General features: G+C 45.1%; 1 protein-coding gene across 1 annotated transcript in view; it reads right to left on the bottom strand.

Annotated features, from left to right (window-relative positions):
• Positions 1-192, bottom strand: part of LOC123158001 (putative uncharacterized protein DDB_G0286901) — a gene marked incomplete at its 3' end in the record, with an annotated part of 4930 nt that extends 4738 nt beyond the window's left edge. The window contains exon 1 of the mRNA XM_044576155.1: positions 136-192. Within this exon, the coding sequence (XP_044432090.1) occupies positions 136-192 (57 nt within the window). The remainder of the gene's footprint in view (positions 1-135) is intronic.
• Between the last annotated feature and the right edge of the window lie 11134 nt (positions 193-11326).

The following is an 11326-nucleotide window of genomic DNA, read 5'->3' as shown; positions in this document are numbered from 1 at the left end:
AATAAGTCTAAATGAAATAAAAAAAGAAAATAAACAAAAGAAAATAAAAACAAAAATAAAGAAAACCCCCACCTCCCTGGCCCAACTGGACCACCGGCCCAGGCGCACCCCTCCTCTCCTCCCCTATTCACGAACCACCCCGTGGCCATGACCGATGCCCGCCACGGCACCGGTCGTCGCCGTGGCGGCCATCCGCCGGCACCCCCACTCCTATAAGGCCTCGCCCCGGGCCAAACCCTAGCTCTCTTCCCTCACTCCCCTCACTGGATCTGGGCGCCCCTCGCCCCTCTGCGTTCCTCTCATCGCCCCCGAGGCCACCTCGTCACCATTGCCACGGTCAACCGCCTCTTCTCGCCGTCTCTGCACGCCCAGGAGCTCCGACGGACTCCTCCACGTCGTCCCCGCCCTCAACTTCAAGCCGGGGCGCTGCCAAGCTCGACATCATCTTCAAGCTCTGCCCCGAGCTCACCGCCTTCGATTCGGTTGTCTCCGACAGCCGCCGGCCTCCCCGACCCCTCGAGCTCGCACGCGTCCTCCACTGTGAGGCCCTCCTCCCGTTCCCCTCGTTCTTCCCCTTTGAATCGGCGTCGTAGACCCGCCCCCACCTGTGTTCGCCATGGCCAGACCCTGCTGTAGCCACACCGGGCGCGCTCCCAGCGCCTCTGCCCGTCCAGGGCAGGCGCCCCCACGCGTGCTCGTACGCCCGAGGCTGCACCCCCCTGTGTACTACCGTTGTTGCTTTGCGCTTGCTCGCCTCTACTTCTGCAAATTGATGCTGCTACTGCCGCCTACCGATGCTGGCCGTCGCGGATCCCGCTCGCCTCCGCTCACCCCGTCGTCCGTCGCCTGCACCCGCGAAGCTGAAAGCACAAGTGCTCCCTAGGTGGTTTTGGTAAGTAATGACAACATATCTCTTGTTGGACTAACACTTTTATCTAATATGTTTCAGATAAGTTCAACAATGGAGTGGCATGGCCTAAAGGATGTGGGAACTCCTTCAAGATGCTAAGGACAAAGGATTGGCTCAAGCTTCAAGCTCAAGACTCTTCATTTTACATCTTAGTGATCCAAGATCACATTGAGTCTATAGGAAAAGCCAATACTATCAAGGAGGAATGAGGTGTTGCTTAATGAGCCTCTTGCTTCAAAGTGCTTAGTGATATGCTCCAAATACCCTCAACTACTTTCCCACTTCCACACATATGTCCTAAACCTAAAGTCGAACTCGGCCCCACTAATTCTTTCTATCCGGCGCCACCGAGTTTGGATGTCTTAGCCACTGCCACAAACCCTAGGCAAATCGGTCTCACCGATAGGGATCTCGGTCTCACCGAGATGGGATTGTAATCTCTCTATGTATGTCCATTATCAAAATCGGTCTCACCGAGTTTGAGCAATCGGTACTACCGAGATTACAATGCAAACTCTCTGGTTAACTTATTATCAAAATCGGTCCCACCGAGTTTGATAATCGGTCAAACCGAGTTTGCTTGACCAACTCTCTGGAAAGCTTATTACCAAAATCGGTCCCACCGAGTTTGTGTAATCGGTCTTACCGAGATTACGTTATGCCCTAGCCCTAACCGAATCGGTCCCACCGAGTTGCATTCCGGTCCCACCGAAAACCCTAACGGTCACATTATTTGCTAAATCGGTCTGACCGAGTTTAACGATTCGGTCCCACCGAGTTTGGTAGATTGTGTGTAACAGTTAGATTTTGTGTGGAGGCTATATATACCCCTCCACCTCCTCTTCATTCGTGGAGAGAGCCATCAGACTGAACCTACACTTCCAGCATCCTATTTCTGAGAGAGAACTACCTACTCATGTGTTGAGGCCAAGATATTCCATTCCTACCATATGAATCTTGATCTCTAGCCTTCACCAAGTTGCTTTCCACTCAAACCCTCTTTCCACCAGATCCAAATCCTATGAGAGAGAGTTGAGTGTTGGGGAGACTATCATTTAAAGCACAAGAGCAAGGAGTTCATCATCAACGCACCATTTGTTACTTCTTGGAGAGTGGTGTCTCCTAGATTGGCTAGGTGTCACTTGGGAGCCTCCGACAAAGATTGTGGAGTTGAACCAAGGAGTTTGTAAGGGCAAGGAGATCGCCTACTTCGTGAAGATCTACCGCTAGTGAGGCAAGTACTTCGTGAGCGACGGCCATGGTGGGATAGACAAGGTTGCTTCTTCGTGCACCCTTCGTGGGTGGAGCCCTCCGTGGACTCGCGCAACCGTTACCCTTCGTGGGTTGAAGTCTCCATCAACATGGATGTACGATAGCACCACCTATCGGAACCACGCCAAAAACATCCATGTCTCCAATTGCGTTTGAATCCTCCAATCCCTTCCCTTTACATTCTTGAAAGTTGCATGCTTTACTTTCCGCTGCTCATATACTCTTTGCATGCTTGCTTGCTATATGTTGTGAATGATAAACTTGTGCCTAAACTCCACTTAAACTTTAAAGAAACTTAAAAACTGCAACTTTGGTACTTAGTGTCTAATCACCCCCCTCTAGACACCTCTTCTCAAGGTCCTACAAGTGGTATCAGAGCATTGGTCTCCATTGCCTTGGTTTAATCACCATTGGAGGAAGATGGATGAGTCTACTTTGGGGAGTCTTAGACATAGAGTGCCTATTCTTGATGGAGAGTATTTTCATGAGTGGAAAAATGAGATGCTTGTTATTTTCAATCAATATCATTTTAACAAGTACATTGCTAGCCCTTGTGCACCTTATGTTGATCCTATGCATCCAACCCATGATGAGTCAATTGACATGGTTAGGAATCTTAGAACTGCCGAACTTATCATTAGAGGATTGCCTAGAAACTTGATTGGATGTTTGCCTTCTTTTAAGTGTGCCTACACCATATGGAAATTTCTTGAGGAACGATTTCCAGATTATTCCTTGAAAAATCTTGATGAAATTCTTCATAAGTCTATTGCCTTGAGTAAAATGAATTCTAGTGATCCTATGTTTGGTGCTCGTCTATTTGAGCTTACAAATTGTATGCGTGCCAAAGGAAATGTTGGTATTATTAGTGACATTATTTCCGAAGCTATAAGAATTCATAGACAAGATTATTGTCAAACTCACTCTAATGAATCACCCTCTCTAGGATTTGATCCACCACATGACGATGTTGAACATGGATACTATGATGAGGATGATGATAGTGACTTCGATCTTGATGATGCAATGAGACATTTTGGTCTTATGGCAAATCTTCGGGGATATATGTCAGGAGGAAAGGAATGGAATCTTGATAGTGGATGTACCGATCACATGACCGGAGATAAAGACATGTTTCGTGAGCTTGCTGATAATGATAGTCCTCGAAAGTATGTAACTTTCGGTGATAACTCAAAGGGTAAGGTGGTTGGCCTCGGTAAGGTGGCCATCTCACATGATAGCTCCATACAAAATGTCATGCTCGTTGAATCTCTTGGGTACAACTTACTTTCAGTATCTAGACTTGCTGATTTCGGTTTCAATGTTCTATTTACTGAAGTAGATTGCTAAGTGTTTCGTCGAGACAATCATAAAATGGTCTTTACCGATGTGCGTGGAGGTGATCTATACATTGTTGATTTCACTAAAAAGGCTCAACCTAAAACTTGCTTCATTGCTAAATCCTCAAAAGGCTGGTTATGGCATAGACGATTAGGTCATGTTGGTATGAGAAACCTTGACAAGCTTATTAAAGGAAATCATATCCTTGGAGTTAATGATGTCATATTTGATAAGGATAGACTTTGCAGTGCTTGTCAAGCAGGTAAACAGGTTGGAGGAAGGCATCCCGTGAAGAACATCATGACCACGAAGAGGCCACTCGAGCTACTTCACATGGATCTCTTTGGTCCCAACTCTTACAAGAGTCTCGGTGGAAATTCTTTTGGTCTAGTTATAGTTGATGATTTTTCCAGATTTACGTGGGTGTTCTTTCTCGATGATAAATCGCAGGTCCAAAAGATCTTCAAAAACTTCGCTAGGAAGGCCCAAAACCAATTTGAAGTGAAGATCAAGAAGGTTCGCAGCGACAACGGAATGGAGTTCAAGAACGCAAATGTGGACACCTTTCTTGACGAAGAAGGGATTTCACACGAGTTCTCGGCTACGTACACACCTCAACAAAATGGAGTTGTTGAGAGGAAGAACCAGACGCTCATCGAAATGGCGAGAACGATGCTTGATGAGTACAAGACGCCGAAGCACTTTTGGGCAGAAGCGGTTGAGACAGCTTGTCATGCAACAAATCGCTTGTATCTTCACAAGCTACTCGGCAAGACGGCATACGAGCTACTCACCGGTAACAAACCCCAAGTTGGATACTTTCGAGTATTCGGCTCAAAGTGCTACATTCTTGATAAGCATCGTCGTTCTAAATTTGCTCCTAAGTCTCATGAAGGTTTCCTACTAGGTTATGGCTCAAACTCTCACACTTACCGTGTCTACAACAATTTCACCTGAAAGGTTGGAGAGACGGTAGATGTGAAGTTTGATGAATCTAATGGCTCGCAAGTAGAGCAATTGCCAATTGATGTAGGAGACAAAGATCATTCGAAAGCAATCCAAGACTTGTCTATTGGCAAGGTCCGTCCAACGGAGGTGAAGGAGAGTACCTCGTCTGTCCGAGTGGAAGCTTCTACTTCACGACAAGGTGAACCAAGAGTTGATACGGAAGCATCCACAAGTGGGACACACCAAGATGAAGAAAACGAGGAAGTGCATCAAGATGAACGTCAACAACCTCCCTCTCCACCACGACAAGAGAACGACAACGCCAACAATGAAGAAGGCCAAGAAGAAGAACAAGATGAAGAAGATGTTCAATGAAGACCCAAGCAAAAGCTTTCACGAGTTCAAGCAAGAATTGGTAAAGACCATCCCGTAGAGAAAATCTACAATGATATTCAAACCGGGAGAATCACTCGCTCTAAAACTCGTTTAGCTAACTTTTGTGAAAACTATTCTTTCATCTCTAGCATTGAACCTATGAAGGTCGAAGAAGCATTGGAAGATCCAGATTGGATAAATGCTATGCATGAAGAGCTACACAACTTTGAGAGGAACCAAGTTTGGACATTGGTTGAGAAGCCTGACAATAACCACAACATCATCGGTACCAAATGGGTGTTTCGCAACAAGCAAGATGAAGATGGACAAGTAGTTTGCAACAAAGCACGTCTCGTCGCCCAAGGCTACACACAAGTCGAAGGTATGGACTATGGTGAGACTTACGCTCCCATTGCTAGACTTGAGTCTATTCGCATCTTACTTGCCTATGCTAATCACCATGATATCACCTTGTACCAAATGGACATTAAAAGTGCTTTTCTAAATGGTGAAATAGAGGAGGAAGTTTATGTTAAACAACCCCCTGGCTTTGTCAATCCTAAGAAACCCAAGCATGTTTACAAACTTCACAAAGCTCTTTATGGTCTTAAACAAGCTCCTAGAGCATGGTATAAATGCTTGACCAAGTTCCTTATTGAAAAAGGCTTTGAAATTGGGAAAATTGATTCTACTCTTTTTACTAAAAGGGTTAATGGTGAACTCTTTGTGTGACAAATTTATGTTGATGATATTATATTTGGTTCAACTAGCCCTCATTTTAGTGAAAAGTTTGGGAAGCTAATGTCGGAGAAGTTTGAGATGTCTATGATGAGTGAACTCAAATTCTTTCTTGGTTTGCAAATCAAGCAAACTAAGGAAGGTACTTTTGTCTCGCAAACAAAGTACACCAAGGACTTATTCAAGAAGTTCAATATGCAAGAATGCAAAGGTATGACTACACCCATGCCTACTAGTGGACATCTTGACTTAAACAAAGATGGTGAACTGGTTGATCAAAAGGTTTATCGCTCTATGATTGGTTCATTGTTATATCTATGTGCTTCACGTCCCAATATTATGCTAAGTGTGTGCATGTGTGCACGATATCAAGCTGCTCCTAAAGAAAGTCATCTTAAGGCCGTGAAAAGGATAGTGAGATACTTAATCCATACACCAAATTTTGGCATTTGGTATCCTAAGAGGGCCTCTTTCGATCTTGTTGGCTATTCCGACTCGGACTATGCCGGAGACAAGGTTGATAGAAAGTCCACTTCGGGTACTTGTCAATTTCTTGGTAGATCTCTTGTATCTTGGTCCTCCAAGAAACAAAACTCGGTATCCTTATCCACCGCCGAAGCTGAATATATTGCCGCTGGATCATCTTGTGCTCAATTACTTTGGATGACCCAAACTCCTAAAGATTATGGGATATATGTGAGACATGTTCCATTGCTTTGTGATAATGAAAGTGCTATCAAAATTGGTCATAATCCTGTGCAACATTCTCGAACTAAGCATATTGAAGTTCGTCATCATTTCATTCGAGATCATGTTGCTAAGGGTGACATTGATCTTAAGCATGTTCGCACCGAAAAGCAATTAGCGGATATATTCACTAAACCTCTTGATGAGAAAGTGTTTTGCAGGTTAAGAGGAGAATTGAACATCATTGATGCTTCAAACTTGAAGTAGAAACTCCACTGGATACATGCAAGACATGAGCTTATGACTAATCCTTGATATTTCTCTTATGATGAAAAACTTATGTCTTGGATATATTTGTATCTTGCATGTTATCTAACCCATGTAGGTACTTGGTTGAATCAAATTCCATGAGGTTGAAACCTACTCATATCTTGAGCAATCTCTACGTCACCAAGTCTCTACACAAGGTGGTTGAAGACAAGGAAGCACGAAACCATTCAAACATATCCTTTGACAAATTCTATGTTGAGTTTCATGATTGTCATTTTTGGATATACAAGTGCTCTTCCTTGCAAGAACTAACCCATGTAGGTAGATGGACTCAAATTCCAAGTGGTGCTCCAAATTCTTGATGAGCTACATCAACCTTGAGCAACCCACGCAAGTTTAACTACATGGACAACACCACCAACCAAGGTATGTTATTCCATCTTAGAGAAGCTTTACTCCGAGTCATGAGTTAAAGCAACTCGACAAGATGTGAATACATCAAGATGCTTAAATGAAAAATGGCAACCCCATTTTGAGCTTAAACGATGAGTATGACCTATGATCAAGTGATCTTACTTGACTCCTAAGTCAATATACTCTAACATAGGTGACTTTGTCGCCGACCATCTCTAGATGAAGTTCTCCTGTGTTCTTTTCTGAGTTTTTGCATTTGTCTCATGCATATGTGTTTCCCCTTTCAAAAAAAACTTCATCTAGATTTCTTTCTGTTTTCTCTGCATTTTCTGCATCTAATTCCTTGCATATCTTTCAGTTAATTCCTTGCAAATCTTTGTGAGATGTCACATCCTGATTTTCATGGCACAACACATAATGTGATAAATAATCGTAAAATGTGGTTTGACAAAAACTTTTGTGTGTTTTGAACTTTGCCTTGATTGGTTTTTGTTTGTTGCTTGCAAGTGCTCTAAAAATAAAATAAATCCTCCAACTCTTATACTCCTTCTCCATGATCCAAAATCCTTTCCCAATGATCATGCCATGTGTATAGAGCAACATAGTATTTTCTTACAAAAATAATTTGGCCAAAAAGTATTTTCTAAAATTAGTTTTCCAAAAACCCCTGAATTGAGGATTACACATCATGTGCTTGATTTGGGGTGTGAAAAATCTTTCAAAAGGTATATTTGAATCCTATTAGATGTAGGACTCCCATAAACCACAAAAATATAATTTTAAAAGTTATTTTCCTATTTTATTTAAAAGCTTTTTCTTGAGGCCAGAAATGGTCTTTAATAGGGAACAAATATTTTATTGTTTTAAAAATATTTGACAAAACTCAGGGAAACTCGGTGGGCATATATTTCCCATATATAAGAGTTTCAACACATGGTCATGTTCAAAATATTGGACAAAACCTCCCAAAACCATCTCTGCCAATTTCAAGGATTTGAAATATTTCTACAGGAAATATTTTCATAAAAATCCAAGAAAATTCCATCATGTCACAAATGACCTATTTGGTGGTCTTGACAAGTATCATGTCTTGGAGAACAAGATAACATCATCAAATCCCCTCAAAACCATTTTTATCCATTTTCACGTTTGAGCAACTTTACATTGCCAAACATTCCCAAATGTTCTCAAACCTTCTGAACATTCTCAAATGTTCTAATTATACATCTAGACAAAGTGGCACAAGTTGGAGAACAAGTTAACTTGATCAAAGGGCCCCAAAACCCTTCCTGTCCAGAACAAAATTTGAACAACTCTACATTGGCAACTTTCTCCTTTTGATCCCAACTTTTGTGGACATGTTAATAACCTCAAATGATGACACTACACCAAGTGGTGCATCAAGGAGAATAGATTTGCATGACTAAATCTTGGAGAGTCCATTTCTGCTGATTTCTAGGGTTTACAAAAGTTGCATTGGCAACTTTTCCCAAATGAACTCAATCTTGGTGGAACCTCTTATTTTCTCATACCATTTGACCCTGTCAAGCCTCATGACAAATGGAGATCATCTTCTTGCCCAAACCGATATCAAACACCTTCTGCCACTTTACCAAAATACCATTTTTGACCTCTTCCAGTAATCTCCGTGGCCTCAAATTTTTACCACAGCCCCTCAGAGTCCCCTTGCAACTCCAGTAACTCTTCCCTGGCCTCAACTCAATGATTGAAGGGTGAAACATCCCCATTTACCCTCCTGGACAGCAACATTCTTCCCCTTTCTCACCTCCCTCCTCACTCTAGTGGATCTCCAGGGCATCCAATGCCCCTCCCCACTTGTTTACTTCTCCCTAGCGCTACCAGACATGAGTGGGAACGCCCCTGCCCCTTAAACAATGCCATGGCAGCCAAAGGCACGCTCTAGAGCGCGCTACAGTGCGCTCCCGCACTGTAGCCGCCCCCTGCCAAGCGCCTCCGGCCACCTCGAGCCTCCCCCGCGCGCCAGTCGATGCTCCTCGACGTCCTCAACACGCCACGGCCTGGTACCCCTCCTCCTTCTCCCTCCTCCTGCCTCCTCTCGCACGCGCACCGGCCACCCGAGCGCTCCAATGGGCAACTTCACATGCGCGATGCCTCTAAACCTTCCCCGCTCCCTCTATTCTCTCCCTGGTCATAGACCACGTCCACGAGCACCCTAGACATGGCCCAGTGTGCCAATTCGGCCCCTGGCGTTGCCTAGGCCGCGGCCGTGGTCGCCGTCCACGGTGCAGCATCGCCCCGCCATAAAAGGCCACCCCCGAGCCCTCTCTAGCTCCGTTCGCTCTCTCTCCCTCCTGTGCATCACCCCAACCGGTTCACTCCTTTCCCCGTGCCCTCCATCCACCACCATGGCCGGATCCTTGGCGTCGGCCTCGGCTTAAATTTGCGCCACCCGATCCCCCTCCTTCTCGCCTCATCATTCCATGGCATCACCACGACCATCGTGGAACTCTCCCCTGCTACTTCCCCTCCTTCCCGTGGCCATGCGGTCGAGCTCCACCTCCACCACCGGCCCCGCCTGCCACGGCCGACGAAGCACCCGCGTCCGACCACCCCTGCGGTTCCAGCGCACCTTGGAGGATGCGGCATTGTCTTCTGGACCCGCTGGTCTGCTGGGCGTCGCCGGAGATGGCCGGTGCCACCAGGGAGAGCGCCGACACCGTCTGGCCTCGCCTCCTCTGTCTCCCGACGCGCCCGCGCGGGGGGTTGGGGATGAACCCGACTAGTGGGCCCCATGTGTCGGCGACCCTGAGGGTCGGGCCCACAAGTTAAGTGGACACGGCTTCCTCTGGAGCCGTCTCCCCGCAGCGGAAGCGCGCATCAGCAAAGCCGCCTTTGACGTGGCCCTTGCGCGCGTGCGGCCGAGCCGCTGGGCCAGCCCAGGGGCGTCCTGCTGCTAAACCTCGCTCTGTGCGCCTCTTAAGGGTAAAGCCCTTGTCTGTTTCATTCTTTTTCTTTTTCAGGATAGCTTGTAAAATCCCTAGAGAAGTCTAATAGTGTCCAAATTTGATGATTCAAATTTATGCTGACTCCATAAATCAAGTCCTAATTAATGGGCTACAGTGGACATTTTTGTTGTTCTTGGTTTTCACTGGACACTTCAAGAAGGTCATTTATCCACATAAGTCCACTTCAAAAATCCATATTATATTCATTTCAACTCCAAATCCAGTGAAACCAATTTCTAAATGTTTCTAAAATCATGCCTGATTTAATGGGTACCTTTACTCATTTTTATAAAAAGGCATTCTATAGACAACTTGCAGATCCATTAAATCCCTTGCTTCCATCATATTGAAATGTTCAGAAATAATCACTTATCCAATCCCAATGAAACCACTCTGGTTATTTTTCATATAACCAGAGAAGTCCTAGAAAAGTAAACTTCATATTTTTAGAGCACTTTTATTTTCTGCCTTGTCGTGTTGCTTATTGTGATTGTTTCCGATGTTAGTTGACGAAGTAGACAGAGTATTTGGAGAAGGACCAGAAGACTCGAAGACTCTGAGGAACCAGGCAAGCATCCCTTTGACCATGTCTATGAAACCCTTTTTATGCATGTCATATAGCACCATATTGTTGTTGCATCGGAATCATGATGAGGTGGTATCCACTTTGATGGTTTGCCACCGTACTTCCTCGTTGATACTTGCATTGTGCATAACCCTACCTTCTTATGAGGGTTATGATGGTGGGAGTAGATAGGAAGCTAAAGTAGTGCTATGCAAAAAGGGACGGGTATATGCATGGTGATGGAGATAAAGTATTTTCAAAGGACTTTTCGAGAACCCCATCGGGTAACACTTATGCCCGGGGGAGATGATGAGATGGGTAACCACTTGATGACGAAGTGGTGTACCGAGGAAAGTGTGTGTGTTGTTTTCGGAAACGGATTAGATTTAAGATTTGTCGACTGTTGCAACCTTACATGCGCAACCACTCTACCCTTATATGGGAAAGGGCATTATTGATTACCTAGGTCGATACTAGCTTGGAGCCCGCATTACTAGTGACGGGGGAGAGTTGGTGCTCTCTCTCGGGACGGGCTCGTGCCAGGTAGGGCGGCCATGACTGTCTTTACAGGGCACCGGATACACCGTTGTGTCCCCTCTCGGATGTTACGATCTCGAGTGAGTCTCGTATGATGTACATCGTGAGGATACGGAACAACGAGTGGACTCCTTGTTAGTGTCGTCTAGGGAAAGGTAGTGATCGGGTGCTTACCCCAGGTACTTGAGGTATCGCGGGTCGTGGATGACATGGAAGTTCCCCGGATCTTGTGGGTAAAGTGTGCAACCTCTGCAGAGTGTAAAACTATTCGAATAGCCGTGT

Source organism: Triticum aestivum, chromosome 7B, assembly GCF_018294505.1.
Source record: "Triticum aestivum cultivar Chinese Spring chromosome 7B, IWGSC CS RefSeq v2.1, whole genome shotgun sequence".
In the NCBI taxonomy this organism is placed as follows: domain Eukaryota; kingdom Viridiplantae; phylum Streptophyta; class Magnoliopsida; order Poales; family Poaceae; genus Triticum; species Triticum aestivum.
This window is presented reverse-complemented; position numbering and strand designations above follow the sequence as displayed.